This window comes from Gymnoscopelus microlampas (genome assembly GCF_963454915.1).
Source record: "Gymnoscopelus microlampas genome assembly, contig: SCAFFOLD_362, whole genome shotgun sequence".
Lineage (NCBI taxonomy): Eukaryota > Metazoa > Chordata > Actinopteri > Myctophiformes > Myctophidae > Gymnoscopelus > Gymnoscopelus microlampas.
The window spans coordinates 1-17,108 of NW_028155585.1; the positions used below are offsets into that span (position 1 = coordinate 1).

General features: G+C 40.4%; 2 protein-coding genes across 2 annotated transcripts; both read right to left on the minus strand.

Annotated features, from left to right (window-relative positions):
- Positions 1-1,411: 1,411 nt before the first annotated feature.
- LOC311041375 (elastase-1-like) lies at positions 1,412-5,251 on the minus strand (the record flags this gene model as incomplete). Its single annotated transcript, XM_084086289.1, is given in 9 exon segments — positions 1,412-1,515; positions 1,630-1,779; positions 2,418-2,560; positions 2,736-2,872; positions 3,269-3,394; positions 3,992-4,092; positions 4,470-4,535; positions 4,538-4,575; positions 5,212-5,251. Coding segments are annotated over 9 exon segments (813 nt in total). The 3' UTR covers positions 1,412-1,503.
- Positions 5,252-13,838: 8,587 nt separating this feature from the next.
- LOC311041374 (elastase-1-like) lies at positions 13,839-16,457 on the minus strand (the record flags this gene model as incomplete). The annotated part of the gene is made up of 4 exons (XM_084086288.1): positions 13,839-14,027; positions 14,965-15,107; positions 15,813-15,949; positions 16,332-16,457. Coding segments are annotated over 4 exons (595 nt in total), but the record flags the coding sequence as incomplete, so codon positions are not given.
- Positions 16,458-17,108: the final 651 nt, after the last annotated feature.

Consider the following 17,108-nt stretch of genomic DNA (forward strand, 5'->3'; position numbering starts at 1 on the left):
CATAGTCTTGACTACAATGGTGTATTATGGCCATTGCAGGTAACAAAAAAAAGGGAGTAATGAGTGGGGGGAGGAGGGGTTATATTCAGAGAACAAGTTTAAAGTCAGAGGTGTGCTGAGTGCACTCTTTCTAGTTACGCTTTATTTCTATTTCTTTCCAAAAGCACCCACTGAGTGTATACCCTTACGCACTCCGTGTGCAATTGCTTCGTTTGCATATTTCATTTTCATTTTTGACCTAAGGTTTAATAAATGCTGAGGTAGGATAATTTGAATGACCCCAAAAGCCAAATATTTATAGACTTGTGCGCTAAAAGGGTAGGGCTTGCTTAAGCTGTTTGATTTGAGCATAAGAATGTTTATCTGGCAGGGCCAGGAGTTGTGTCTAGTCACATAACCTCCCAAAACTTTATACCATATTCTCCAGGTTTAGGGCCTCTGCATGTCAGGTCCAAAGTTATGTGGTATGTGTTAGTGTGCGTGCGTGTGTGTGCATGTGACTTAATGTGAATTTGAAAAATCATCTATCAGGAGACCACAAGGGGAAGTAAATGCAAATTCCCAAAGAAAGGAGGTGTCATTCACTGCTGCCGTTTTTCCCTTTTCTCCTTTGTACTAATAGTGTTTTATATTTGTTGATGACATGTATTATTGTGTTATTTTTTATACTATGTTGATAAATGTAATACATAGGACCACAACGGAAACAAGTCCCCAGGATTTTTTTTGTCCTTTTAGCCTAATAGCCTTAATGTCTGACTTAAACGTGCTGTTTACATTTCTGACTAAAGTATTCAATCAATCAATCAATGCTTTTGTTTGAAACTTTGTTTGTAATGTATGTGCATGTGATTTCATAATGCCATCGGGGTCCCTGTAAAATAATTACAATAATTTGAGTTCCCCTCAAAATCCTCTGACATTTTTCTATTTGACACTTCCGATCTACAAGGCTACAATGCATTGCCATGTCACACGTTGTGAGATTGTAGATTGATTGTTTTTGCTTGACACCGTCACACAATTAAGTATGAATCAGGCTTACCATGTCTGCAGTGTTACTGGTCTATTATATTCTCTTACTATAATGCTTTGCATTATGTTGTCTGTTGTAATGGATTTGATACTGAATGGCCACGGCAAAGGGAAGAGCATCCCACAAATCCCATTTAGGGAGTGACTAACTGTAGTTTGAGTGGTCCTGCTGTATCTTAATAAATCACCCATTCATCAGAAATGCATTCTATCCACAATGACTAATGCATGTTTACTGAGCCTAACCAGATGAACAAAGAAACTAAGGGCGCGGTCGAAAATTACAGCACTAAGCGCACTGGCCAATACAAACTAATAGGCGAGTGTGCTCCAGTGCGTAATTTCCGAACGCACCCTAAATCAGCAAGTACAACGTGACAGTGTTGTTTAATACTGTTTATTCACAGACACAGGCAGCAACCAAGCTGAACAAGGGTTCTCACATCTTCACTGAGATCCTTGTCCTTTTTAACCCATGATCTGAAAAAGGAAGGACAGAGAAATTAATATCTGCAAAGATTTGCCTGAAATGTGACAGGAATTGACCTACAGCAATGAGAGAGATAGATATATGGAGTACGGAGTGGTACTGACTGAATTCATCCAGCTGATGTAGTCAGAGGAGCGGGTGAAGACAGTGGGCTTCTTGTGGGCGTTGCAGCCGGAGGAAGACACAAAGCTGGTCACACCATGGACAACCCACTTGCCACCGACGGAACAGTTCAGAGGTCCACCAGAGTCACCCTAGGATGTGACAATGACAACAAACCACATCAACAAACTTAACATACTTAATGGGGCCTGTTAGCTCAACTAATTAGTGGGCTGGCCGCATATACAGCATTTATTTCTTACAGAGTTTCTTTCCAATCAATGTTGAATAATGCCTTAAAATGTCCTTTTTGTGACTGTCTTAATTAGCCCCTGCTATTGTAGAAAGAGAAGCATTGGATGAGACATTGTACATGAACAAATCTTTACTGACACGAGAATTCATCTACGCACTCTGTCTCTGTCTGTCTGTCTGTCTGTCTGTCTGTCTGTCTGTCTGTCTGTCTGCTCGCTCTCGCTCTCTCTCTCTCTCTCTCTCTCTCTCTCTGGCTCTCTCTCGCTCTCTCTCGCTCCCTCTCTCTCTCTCTCTCTCTCTCTCTCTCTCTCTCTCTCTCTCCCTCTCTCCCTCTCTCCCTCTCTCTCTCTCTTCCTGCCAGCAGCCATAGTCCCCTGCTGCATTGTTCCTGTACCTCTAGCTTCTGGATAGTTATTCTCTGCATCAATGCCTGGTGGTTTTGTGTACGTTTGTGTTGCTTCCCTCTGAGCCTGGCTGTGACAATTTCCCCACTGTTTCTTTTCTTTCTTTTTTTTTAAATAAAAAAAGACCTCACCTGGCATCCAGACTCACTGCCGCCTCCGGCACAGACCATGGAGTCCTTGACGGTGCTTCCCCACCATCCATAGCTAGTGCAGGTCTTGTGGTCAACAACGGGCAGGGAGGCCTGCTTCAGCTGGGCAGACAGGTTTCCACCAGCTGGGAATGACACAGAAAAGAGACACAGCTAGGGGATTGCACAAGAAGTGTGTAAGGGGATGGGAATAGCAGGTTCAAAGAGCAGCAATTAAACATTATTAATTGCATGCTTTTCTACAGAGAGCTTTGTTATGTAAATGCTGTTTCTATTTTAAACAGCTTAGGTCGGGCTCACTCTGAGTGCGTCCCCATCCACTGATGTAGCAGGGGTTGTTGTGGGGCAGGACCTGGCCAGAGGGGGGCAGAGCACCCAGCTGAACATAGTTGTTCAGAGTAGCATCGGAGGACAGCTTCAGTAGGGCGATGTCCCACCTGTGAGTCAGAACAACATTCCCATGAGGTTTCCGAGAAATGTATCTTTGTTTACATAGCCTATCTTTACTTATCCCCTGTGTTACTTGAACTCAGAGAGTGTGAAAATGGATCCATTTTGATATTCTCTGGCTTCCTGTGTGCATTGTGTTCCATTTGAAGCACACCATGGCACCATGTTGAAAATTTTTTCAATGCGATCTGCTAATTGATTTGCAATATTTTTAGCACGTATTTCTGAACATTCATTGATTTGTTATAGCACATTCTGTTTTCAGCGGGTGCCGGTGCCACAGGCCAAAAATAGCAGATCTACAAGCTCACTTGTAGATCGGCTATTTTTGATGCAGCACACTGGTGCGCAACTAAGTACATCATAAATACAGTTTTACGAACCCTTCAGCAACATTGTTGGAGTTCCATCTGGGGTGGAGATGGACACGGCTGACACTCATGTACTGCTCAGTGCCCTCTTGGCTGTTGAGGTTGTGTTCTCCAAGAACAACACGCCAGGTCCTGGTCCTGTAGAGCCACAAGGCATACATCACATCCAACAAACCATAAAACTAAGTCAAGAAATGCTTCACTCTGCTTTTCTGGCTCATCTTGACGAGCAATTTTGCTGAGACACACAGAACAAACAAAGTTACTTCCAATTAGTGTATATACTTGCAATTAAAATGTTTATTGAAGAGACAGTCTGGGCAAATGCCAGGCATTTTGCCTGAAACATTCTTTTTTTTTCTTCAAATAAATGTTTTAATTGCAGGAGTCTATTCCTTTGTCTAGTATGCCTTCAGGTCCTTTCCTACATATCGTTTTAGAGGTGTGTGTGAAGTCTGTTGTTTCTTTTGCTGAGACACAGTAAAAAATGCCAGACAACAATGAAATGCGAATCACTTGTAAACTGATGTTTCACACTCAAATAGGTTGATATGTCTAAATGCTGACCTTTTTGACACTGATCATCTGGACATTGATATTTCTGGTGCGTATTTCATGCCGAGGGTAACTCAGGGAATGGATGGACACAGTTACACTCTCTGTGTACACCTCCCCAAGGTGAAAACACATTAGTTTTCACCTTAGGGATAACATAGTGATGTGTGAAACTCTCACCTGTCCACACAGTGAGCAGCGGTCATCACCCATCCCCTCCTGATCAGAGTTCCTCCACAGGTGTGGTGGAAGCTGCTTCCAGACTTGTACTGCAGAGAGATCTGAGAGGGGCGGCGGGATAGTATTCATGTAATAAACTCACTGATACATAATGTCATCTTGGCAGAGTGCCCAAGGACAAGGATTCAACTAATTGGATACAATTTCACTACGCAAAGTGAAGTTAGCATTAATCGATGCAAAATTGCCCCTCACATGACCGAAGGGAGTTTTGGTGGGAAAAAAAACACTTCAAATAGTCTTCACAGTAAAATCCTCAGTGTTCATTTAACTTACTGTGCGTTTACAAATGGAACCAAATGGATGTTTTACGGGTCCATTTGGTTCCATCTCTTCCGTTCCAGAGTTAAATTAACACTCATGATTTTACAATGTACACTGAAGTATAAAGTGGCTTTGAAAGTCAAACATCACATACCTGCCAGGGCCAAGAGTTGGGACGGGCCACCTCACCTCCCACAACTCTCTCCTCAACACTGTCCTCCAGTCCAGATACCTGGGCTGAGGCTCCAGGTCAGCCAGCACTGAGGAGGACACAAGGGGGACAAATAAAAGATTTACAGGTGGCCATGAAGCATCGTGTATTCAGTGTTAATTTTGTAGACACAACTATGACGAAGAATGTTTGGCAACTGCCTTTTTTCACTGACGAAAACATTACACTTTTATATTTTAGTTTTACACTAAAATATAAAACCTATGATGACTAAAACTATCACAAAGTATATTGACAATTTCCTCAATAAATAAAAACTAGACTAAAATGTTAGGGAGGGACTAGTGGAGAACAGATCCAGTCAAGACAAGTCATTTTATGCTTGGCTGCACGTGGGTGTGGTGCTTCGAAAATAGCCAATCTATTTTCTTCTTTTGTAGATGGGCTTATTCGGTAGCCGATCTACAAATCAGGTATTACGACGCCATCAAGGCGTAAAATTAATTTTAGTCGACTAAATCAACTGTAGATTTAGTCAACTAAAATCGTATAATATTTAGTCAACTAAAACTGAAACATTTCAGATGACTAAAATACGACAAAAAAATAAATAGAATTTTATTCAAAAGACTATGACTAAAACTATATCAAAATGTGCTGTCAAAATGAACACTGCTTGTATTCTAGCAGACAAGCAGAATGGGCTGGACGATGGAGCTCTTACCCAGGGCTGCGAGAGAGGTCAACAGAAGAAACCTGAGCATGTTTGAAGCCTACTTTAAAACTTTCTGCACCAGAGATTTGAACAGGCAACCATTTTATAGTCTCAGGGGTCCCCTCTACTGATAGCGGACAGTTTTGTGTGTGTGTGTGTGTGTGTGTGTGTGTGTGTGTGTGTGTGTGTGTGTGTGTGTGTGTGTGTGTGTGTGTGTGTGTGTGTGTGTGTGTGTGTGTGTGTGCGTGTGCGTGTGCGTGTGTGTGTGTGTGTGTGGTATCGCTGCTCAAGAGTAGCAGAAATCCACCTGTGTTCATCCCACTGTTATCACTGGTATGTGCATTGGGGTTCTTTGTGAAATTAGCTGACACAGACATTTGTGCATTGTGCAAACATTACTGTACACGTTGCACGTTGACAATTGCCTTACTTCTCGTCTCGTAAAGATATGTCAGAGCATTTGTTTAAAGATATATTGTTTGCCTATTATTTTCAAAAAATACATCAACATGAACAACTATTGCACTAATAATCCCAGGAGGCCAATGCGCACATCTGCATTTACAATATGCACACGTATTTCACCTCATTCCACCAGACGATAACATTGAATGTGCATAATATGGAATGTAAGCATATTGTTCATACACTGCAGATTTGACTGATAGGGATCAATCATCATTGTACTTTCTATCATAAAACCATTGAGACGGTTGCCAATGCCAGATTTGAACCTGAGATGCACAGTAGATCACGATTGCATTCGTGCTACTCACACAGGATAATTTCCTGAAGCCTGATTTATATATCTACAAGCTCAGACGTGTCGCGATGCAACCCATTGTGAACGTGTAGATTGGCTATTTTTGACATGTGACACCATTGTACATTATAAATGAAGTGTTAATCTGTCTTGTCCAAGTTTGAGGGGAGAGTTGCTTAAAGGGACACTTCACAAAAAAAAAACTTTGTTTCAATGGATTAGTCACCCCATGGAGAATTGAATTCATGGATATTTTTTAGTTTTTGTCTCATTCCTAAGACAATAATTTGATATTTGACTAATCCATTGAAACAAAGTTTTTTTGGGGTGAAGTGTCCCTTTAAGGTCTAGATAATTATTGACTTCACAGTCCAGAATCATGTGATTTATTCTATTTAGGATCAATATTGTTTCGAATTTTTAACCTGGCAAAACATTATGGAAGTTCCAGAACATTCTCATGAACACTTTGTCACATCCTGACAGATTTGCACACTCATTTATCAGTGACATCATGACATAAGATCTTCAGCTTACTAGTTAGCTACTACTTGGATAAGAGGAATTAAAAGTAGTCATGAGATAATTATAATGTAGGGCCTACTTTGTCAACTCATGCCTTAATGAAATTTCTACTTGTTCATCTTCATCCATCCTCTGTGATCAGCAAGACTTGTGAGATATGAGAAGAAAACCTACTTGTATTAAGGCTAATACTTAGTAGCACTAAGAAAGTATAAATTAAGCTTTAGATTTGTGATACATATCCATTTGGCGAAGGCAGCCTGGCACCTTTCCCAACAAAGGGCTAACACAGTGACACGGGGGAACACATTAAATAGCATCTTGGCAGAGCAAAATGCAATTAGCATATAATCAATGGAAGATGTTACTCATTGTTCATCTTTTTATTATACAGAGCTTTTATTTAAAAAAAATGTATCTGTGCTTCAGGGAATAGGCAATTCAGTTCATATCAGTCACATGTGCATCTTAAACCTACAAATATTTTTTTCTGGCCTCTTTGCAGTACATTACTGTATATACATCAAATTATGTCATATTAATAGACAAGGGCTGTAACAGTAGACAGCAGGAGAAATTTGACTGTGTCTGCAGAGTTGCATGTCAAGAGGTTTTTATAAATAACTACTCTTCCCCCATTTTGTACCCACACAACCTTTATCTTAGCATTCTTATATTATACCATTATATACTACATACACATTATTGCTGTACTATATTATACTATCATATATATCTTACACTATTATATGTGCTACTATTGTTACTGTTACTACCTGCACTGTATCTATTTCTGTCTCTCCTCTGTCTCTGTATCTCTTTCTGTCTCTCCTCTGTCTCTCCCTCTCTCTCTCTCTCTCCTCTTTCCCCCGACACGGTCGAGGCAGAAGGCCGTCACCCTAGAACCTAGGGTCTGCCTGACGTTTCTTCCAGTTAAGAGGGAGTTTTTCGTTGCCACTGTCGCAAAAATTGCTTGTTCAGGGTGGGATTGTCGGGTCTCTTCTCTACATGTAAAGTGTCTTGAGACAACTTGTTGTGATTTGACACTTTAATAAAATTGAATTGAATTGAATTGAATATCTATTCTCGACAGATTTACAGTTTGTGGGCAGCAGGTGCCCACCTGTATCTCTCCCAGTTTGTCTCACCAATCAATGGGTATATTTAGAAGGGGGGGGGGGGAAACACACTCTCCTGTAAGTTGTGCTTATGAAAACAATAACAAGAAAACCGTGACTTGTTAAAAAAGAAAATCTTCATATCTGTTTTGAACATTTGTCATTAATTTTTTCTCCTAATAGGCCAACCCCATCAGTTAACCTGCGGACATTGTAGTCTACAGTACCACGTGTCTCCTGTGATGTAGGCTACCTGTCCACCTGGCAGTGCAGAGTTTCCCTGGGAGAGTGTAGGATGCGTGTCCCTGTCCCACTGAACAGCCAGCTCGACCAACCAGGAGTCAGTGATGTTTGCCAAGTGGTGTATGTATGTACGTATGTATGTATGTACAGTATGTATGTACAGTATGTACGTGTGTGCGTGTGTGTGCGTGTGTGTGTGCGCGCGCACGCGCGCGTGTGTGTGTGTGTGTGTGTGTGTGTGTGTGTGTGTGTGTGTGTGTGTGTGTGCGCCACCATCCATCCATAAAAATATTGGAGTTCACCTTAGGGAGAGCATAGCGTGAAAAAATGTTTGCTTTTGTGGTTTAGTCAGGAGGGTACAGCACATTCCACTTGGAAGGCACATAACGTTTGTCTAATATGTTCTTTGGGGAGGATAATTACAGGCTGTTTCAAATAGTGAATATGTAAATGTATTCATGTATCATAATCTGTTGCTAGTATAAGATATTAGAAATGACTAAGAAAATGACTAAGAAATGAGTCAGTATGTTGTAATTCTATGTTGCAGATTTGCCAGAGTGGAGAAAGGAAACATTGACTGATAGCACGCACCTGTGCACAGGTCTATAAATCCCATGAGACCTCTGGTCTTGTAGCTTTGCTCTGCTCTGGCTGTCGTGCCCTTTCCTCACAAAACATTTTCTCTGTCTATGATAGTTTCTTTAGTTTTTTTGTAGAATTTTGTCTTGACACTACACAAAGCACAATTGCTTTAACCCATACAACCTTCATGACATTTTACATTTAGAATATTTATTGAAAAGATTCAAGTTTTCATCTGGGTTGTTTTAGTGGGAAATGTTCTAAAGTTTTTTCTAAATGAAAGTGTATAGGGAAATGACAAATAAAGCAAATCTGAATGGTGAAAAATGTACAGATTATACTTAAAACTTAAGCCTGATTTATTCATCGTATGACAGTGTCGTTGAGCATTGTGAGCTTGTAGGTCTGCTACATGGTGTGGGACACGCGGTCGTATGACAGAGCATAAATTAGACATTATACTTGCAGCCTATAATGTGGTATTTTTCAGTTTGTTTGAAATGAACGTGGTTAACCACTTTGTAAATGGCTTTGCAGGTCGTGACTGAGAACAATTGCTTAAAATGAATAACGTCGTAATTAATCAATCATGCATGCATGATATTCATCTTAATACATTTTATTGCTTTAAAAACTGTTCAAGGTTGTTATAGGGTGAATGTTGAGAAGTGCCGTTTCCAAAAGCTCATTCTCCAACTTAGTCCATGACCTGTAAATAATTTAATAGCACACATAACACAATTTAATCTGAAACCAACGTTATATACTACAACATACATTTCTGAGGAACATAGATACAATGTTTGACAGAACTACTGTGCTAAGTTTATATTGAGACACAACACACTATAAATGATGACACCATTAAAACTTGCAGGTAATAATTTCTCTGTCCTTCCTTTTTCAGATCAAGCTCTAAAAGGACATCCTCTTATTCTCTGTGAAGATGTGAGAACACCAAAGAAAAACAGGAAGAAACCACCAAGCTGAACAAACTGCCCGTGTCTTTAAAGAATAAACAGTAGGCCTATTAAACAACACTGTCATGATAGTACACTTTCCTGATTTAGTTTGTTTGTTGATCCGGGCATTTGCTAGGCTCAGTAAACATGGTTTACTCTATAAATACATTAGTCATTGTGGATAGAATGCATTTTGGATAATTACTGCCATATAACCACTAATGCATGCAGTATAGTCACTCCCTATATGAGATTTGTGGGGTGTTCTTCCCTTTGCTTTGGCCATTGACTATCAAATCCATTTCAACAGACAACATAATACAACATTTAAGGAAATGTGTGTTTTGCCGTGAATTATATCCCAATAACCATGCTTACTTAGAGGTATGTCCTGTGGCACAAAAAGTCAAGTAAAGATTGAATTGAATTGAATTGAATATATTTTACAGGGACTAACGGCATTATGAAAGCACAACCACAAGCACATGCACTACATACAAACAAAAACATGCACACATTTATTGTGATACAAAAAACAACAACAACAACAGACAACTACAATTTTATCTAGGCCTGTAAATGCACATAATCTGTGTATCCGTCACCGTGTGCGTTGTGCATATGTCAAGAACTGTCCGACCAATGAACTTATATCATAGATAGGCCTTTGTGTATAGCCCAGGACTCACGGGAGTGACAGAGTGAAAAGTTGTTCGGTTTGGTGGTTGTCCAGAAATATATTTATAAAACCACATCAATTAATCGATCTGTCTTTTAGTCTGTCTGTCTGTGTCACTTTCATGGCCATATATGGATATCCCTGATACAATATGACGTCATATACAGTACATGCACAAAATGTCTATCTGGCTGTCTATGTCCCCCCCAAGCATACCTCAAGAGCCGTTTGACCGATCAACTTCAAACTTATATCCCAGAGGCCCAGAGGGAGTGCAGAAATCATAATAGCCTAATGTCGGCAGTGAATGTCACCACCTTTCTATGGGAAAATTGAGTTTATCTCCCCTTGTGGTCTCCTGATAGATGGATTTTCAGGCCTTTTTTGAAAGAAGCCAGTGATCCACATTCTTTAAGGGATGGTGTCAGGGCATCCCAGAGTTTGGTGGCAGAGTAGTAGAATGAGAATTTTCCCTTGTTTGTTCTATAGATGGGTGGTACCAGATCGTTGTTGCTCCCTCTGGTATTGTGGCTGTGGGTGTCACTCACTTTGGAGAGAGACACTTATGGCTATGAGAGTGATCAAGACGTTACCACAAACCTGAGCATGTTTTCAGTGTGTCAAAATACACTGAGATGAGAGAAAAAGCTTAATCTTTTACAAGTTGGCCTTCATTTGATTTGGATAATGTGCTCACACATGGCCTGTGTCAGCAGCCAGGTATACACCTGTGGTTTCCCCCATACATTCAGCTACTCACCACTCTTTATGTAACCCTTAACACAGCCAGTTCTCATTCAGAAAAGTGTTGTTTGCCTGAAGCTGAAGTATCTTTTTCTGTACTCTCACTTCACTCAAATGCGTACAGCTACAGTTTACCTGTTTTAGAAAACAAACAAACAAAACATTGGGGAATATGAATGTAGGTTGTTGCTCGTGCTAAAGTGTTTAATGAATCCTGTGATGTTAGCTACTGTAAATGCTAGTGAGTCGAGGGACAATCAGAAGCAAGACAACAAGATGCTTGACACGCACACTTCCTTCCGTTACTTCTGTTTGTGGAGTAGAGCATGAAGAACCAGTGAGGTCTGGAGAGAAAGCACCCGGGATAGAATCTTTGGTCTGTGAAGGGGACCGTTTGTATTCTGTAGTCACTGAATGGGGACCAACCAAGGCTAACACTGACAACCTGGAGGTGTGCCTATTATGTGGAGGTCTGCAAAATGCCAAACTTATGACAATGTGTTAACCACACGAACTCTAGCATCCCTATTCTAGGCTTGTCGTAATAGGCAAACATTTGCCAAAATATCAGAACATTTGGCGAAAATCGATCTACAAGCTGTAGATCGGCTAAGGTAGATCGGCTAATTTCTGAGAAGTAATTAGGTGTAAAGGGAAAAGGGAGGGGGCCAAATATAGAGCCATAGGGTACCGTGGTCAACGAAGTATGAACACCACATTTCATGGCCTTGTGTTCTGATTTGACGATGTACAGTATATTGAGTCTTTGCGGATGTGTCTTATACATACTTATTCATATGAGAAAGGCTGCTATACATATACACACAGAGACCTCCATTTGAATGATTTCAGCTAATAATTGAACAAGCTTTAACTTAGAGTCTAGGTTGAGTGACCTTCTACACGCTCTGATGGAGTCAAACTGTTTGCCTTTTGAAAATAAAATACTTTTTGCACAGCTCTATAATTCTGACTGTGACTGTTACGAGGATTACATCCTCTGATGTCACATTAATCATTAAATGGCTAGAATGCTGCATAAAATAGACTATTCAGAATTAAAGAAAGTAATAATAAATAAGAGGAGTTTATTGATTGGTTTTAATCAAGTTTATTTCTGCACAGAGGGATCAGACAATACATATAGTTGAATGCATGCAGCGTTCATTCTTCTCCTCCTCAGTTCATGACCTGGAAACAAAGAGAAAGACCACGTATTTAATTATAATAGACCTTAATTTAATCCAGAATGCCTTAAATTTATGTGTGATACCCTCACAATTGTGAAGCAACTTGTGAAGTAAATTATTTTTTTGGAAAATGTATATGCACTTTATTATTTAGGTTTGTCCAGTACTTTTATTATTTTTATTATCCCTATAGACCAATTATTTGTTTACTAACATTGAGCCTGGACGCACAGGTGATTGTTTCACGCAATCAATTCCCAACCTGTTTCGGGGTGCACTGGTTTCAGCACACCCCAACCCCCTCTTGTGTGTGTTGGCTAGTGAGACGCGTCCTAACGAGACCTGATATAATGGGTTTCGTTGCGCGCATACTGGCTGCACGCAGCCAGTATGACGTCGTCTGTTAAGGGGTCTATGGTCACAAACCAAAATAATATCAACAGTGAATTACTGTAGGTCACTTGGGATGAGAAGCGGAACCTTTGTGTGTGTAGCAGGTGTTGCCTAACGGGTCCCCCTTAAGGTCTGGGTGCCTCACCCTTTTCCTTCAGACTCAGAGGAAAATTAGGAACGCAACTGAAGAGGTTCATGTCTACATTCCTGTGCCTGTTTACTGTGTTTTTCAGGTCAGCACACCGTGAAAACCATATTAACGTAATTCCTAAGGTTTAATGTTCATGTGAAGAGACTGTGATGGGTTTTAATGACGGAGTTGAGTGTTTAATGTAGAGTTTAGGAAACGGTAAAAAGTCCGCAAATTTACGTGCTGATTGATTGCATAATGGCGTCTCCCTCGTGTAATTCCTTTGAAGATGGCGTTCGCCTTATTGTGTACTGAACACAGTAACTGTTTGTTTAATTTGATCCACGACATTTCCTAACCTGGTTACTTGAACACTTGACAAATACTAGCCCTGAAACATCACTGTCATTCCATGACAGTCATGTTTCAGGGCTAGACAAATACATGATTGGTGAAGGGTTTTCTAAGAATTATCTACAGCTAACTTTGTTTTATTTCATTACCTGGAGCTGAGGTGATGAACATATATTTTGCATTCATTATATTTTTCTATTAACAATTTATATTTTCGAAGTATTTTGGGTACCTTACCTTTATTATTGATTAATGGCTAAGGCTTTATTGCCAAAGTGCATTTATTGTGTTTGGGTGTATTTGAATATGCTCCACTTTACTTTTAAGATTCCCTCAATGTGATGATGTGTCAGATGTTTTGAAAAGACAGTCAACTACTTGAAATGGCTTTAAGCTAAAGAATGTGGCTTTATGTTGCACAGAGACTGATCCTTGATTTTATATCAGAACTTATTGCACTAAGAAATGGTAGCTATATGGGACCAGTACAAATACTGAGAGATGGCCTTTGAATGTATTTCATTGTAATGTGATGACTATGAGGTTTAATGGGAATATTGAAGCCAAATGGTTATATTGTAAATGTGAAGTGAAAATATGCAAATGTATTTAAGGGACAGCAGCTCATACACACAACAGATATACAGATACTCACCTGTAAAACACCCAACACATATTCACCCACACACATACATGCTATACCTACCTGACACGCACACGCACCTGGAAGGGAATAACTACACACACATATGCTCACCTTGAAGGTGAGGCTATGGACTTTGATACAAAGAAAGACATTGTTGCAGAACAGGGAAATGTTGATTTATTGTGATATGTTATGTGGTACCCGACCTAGCTTGGGTCCCGTAACATATGCTTTTTGCAAGAACATGGTGACACCATGAAGTATTTTTTTAGATTTAAGAGAACGAGAGTTAATAAAATGTTCCTTATGAGATCACTTTCTTAGTTATGGATCTTATACTGACCGAGTCCATCCAATCAATGTAGGCAGAGACACGCGTGAAGACAGTGGGCTTCTTGGGAGCATTGCAGCCAGCGCTGGACACAAAGCTGGCAATACCATGGACGTAGTATCTACCATCCACCTGGCAGTTCAGAGGGCCACCAGAGTCACCCTATGCAGACAGAAAGAGAGAGTATGTTGACACAAGTGCCCAATTATTGATAAGGTGACAGTCAGCAACACATGCCAGAGGCAGTTATGTGATTGTAAAGCATGCAAGATTTGAAACCTTCTATTATTCTCTACCTTTTTCTGCATTTTGGTTCAATTTGAAGACACAACGTAAAATTCTCACTGTTACTTCTGAGTGTAAATATTGCTGCAATCCGTAAGATGTATGTCCTGACCGGGATTCAAAACACTGGCTGACATTTATACTGCTGAGCTAAGAACGCCCGATTGAGCGTGGGATATATTTTAAATTTCACTTTGAGCTTCAGGCAATACCACTTGTCAGCTAATAGTGTTCCTATACCCGACCACTGATTGTAAGTGTCTCAATAAAAGAGCAGGTAGACCAACAACCACAACTATTTTAAAATATTTTCAAAAATGTCCACACAAAAAAGAAATCACATTTTCATAGACAAATAAAAAAATCCAAGAAATTCCTTAAAAACAACTTTTAAGAAGTAGTGAAAATAGCAGATCTACTAGCTCACAACATGCCGCATCACAACGTAGATCTGCTATTTTCACTAGCTTGGGTCCCGGAGAGACATAAAATTTCTCTATTGGGTCTCGAGCTAATACTAATACAGTATACAGTAGAGTACAGTATACAGTATGTCGTAGATATGGCGTACAGTATGACTCCATGACTTCCATTCTGAAATTAAAGATTCAAATATAATGTATAAAGTATATAGGCTAAATTAGTATAAAATGTAATTAAAAACATAGTGTGAATAAATATTTTTTCTTTGGCCTAAATTTGTCACTAATCTCTCCCTCCCTCTGGGGAGCCATGCCGCAAAAAGCCTGCTATGGCATAAATCATATGATATAACAGTTTCAGTTCTTGTTTCTCTTATGTACAGTACACTCACATTGCAGCCAGCCTCAGCACCGCCTCCACCACAGACCATGTTGGTCTTCACAGTGCCGCCCCACCAGTCAGCGCTGGTGCAGGTCTTGTGGTCAACCAGAGGAAGGTAGGCCTGCTTCAGCTGGGCAGACAGGGGGAGACCAGCTGGGAATATGACAGAGAATAAGAGACATGCAAAATGCCTTGAGTACAATAGGGAGGAGAAATGTAGAATGATACAGTAAAGCCTGATATTTAGTCGTACGGTGGAGTCCCGCACCAAAAATAGCCAACCCACAAGCTCACAACACGCCACGATGTGTTGCGTTGTGTCGTGTTAAGTCGCATTGTGTTGATTGGCTATTTTGTCCGAGGGTCCTATGATGGAATATGGATTAGGCATAAGTCTACTACTACTACAACTACTGTACTACTAGTAGTACTACTACCAGCAGCCTACTACAGCTATTTCTACAACTATTACTCCTAATACTGAAATTTGACACACAGATGAGTGACACACCAAAATAGATGATTCATCTTACTCCACTTTGAACCAACCATTTTGGTCTCCTGTTTGAACTAAAATAGATGTTCTATCTTCTTTTAAAATGTGAGAATACAACTCTAGCATGTCTATACACTGGCCATCACAGAGATTGCATTTCCCCACCCACCACTACACTTATTACACATCCTCTGTTTTCATGTACTTCATGCTGTGGGTTGTTGTCAGTCATGCACTGTGCAACGAGGAAGGGGCTTGCTTTCAAAACACACAGCCACAGGCAAATGAATGATTGACGGGAACAAGTTGCAGTCCTAAAGCCTCTTATGTCTACTGTATTTTTTATATTATATCCAACTCACTGCCAGTGCGTCCCCATCCAGTAATGAAGCAGTTGTTGTTGTGGGGCAGAATCTGGCCAGAGGGAGGCAGGGAGCCCAGCTGGACGTAGCTGTTCAGGGTAGCTTCAGAAGAGAGGCGCATCAGGGCAATGTCCCATCTAAACGTAAGTTAAGCACATCCAGGGTTGGTGTTGGGTTGAGTGCGAAACAGCAGCCCATGAAGCTGGCTGCCAGTTGGACTAGTTACTTTGACAGTAAAAGATTTCAACCCAAACTTTTCTTTGTCTATAAGTTTGAAACATAACAATAATATAAAAAATGCAACCGAGAGACCTTGACACACACCACCAGCACTACCGTGTGTCAGAGAAAACATTTACTTTGAACATGTTCTTTCTTAGACAATTATACAGTATCTACAAAGACACTGAGATCACCTTGAGATTATTACTATAAACCTTCCCACAAAGACAATCAAACGGCCAATGTAACCACAATGAGTCTTGAAATCTATGATACATGATAGAATGATCTGCCCACCCTTGTGACAGCTTGCTGGAGTCCCACTTGGGATGGACATAGACACGACTGACACTCATGACCTGCTCCCTGCCACTGTCGACGTTCAGGTCGTGCTCACCAAGGATAACGCGCCAGGTCCTGGAGCTGTGTTGTTGCAAAAGAAAGACAGAGATATTGTTAACATCAACTATGATAACCATCAAGTATAGCACTAAGTTCTGCACGTAAACGTTGTCTCTGCTCATCCATACCATCATAGTTTTCAAGGCCTCCCATATGTCATTCACAAATCATTGTACTGTTCACTTTGCATAGCTACTGCACTTAGGCTTTGTACGGTTGTACAAAGGCATGCATTTAAATGCTTACAAATGTCTTTCAAAAGGAAGGCATTTCTACAGTATCTGGCGTAATCACAGGGTTCAAATGATGCAATACTCCCGTCAGTGACAGAGGTCTGACATGAAATGTTTAGAATGGCGTTTCAGTGCTATATTAAGTGGTTATAATGAGGCACATCAAACCTCGGAACAACAAGACGACAGACTGAGATGTTATCATGCCTTGATGCCTGGTATAATTTGAACACCATGTTGTCACAGTGAAATTAGATTTTCATTGCTTTGTCAGAATAAAGTCTTAACATGAAAGTCTCTCCATTTAGTTGTCATCTAACCCAGCGGCGTGTGCCTCGTAATCTTTAGTGATCACTCCCCAAACATTCTGACAGTTCTGTATTGCAGCACAGCAGTCCTTGTTGGAACTCACCCCTCATGGCAGGCTATATATTAAAAC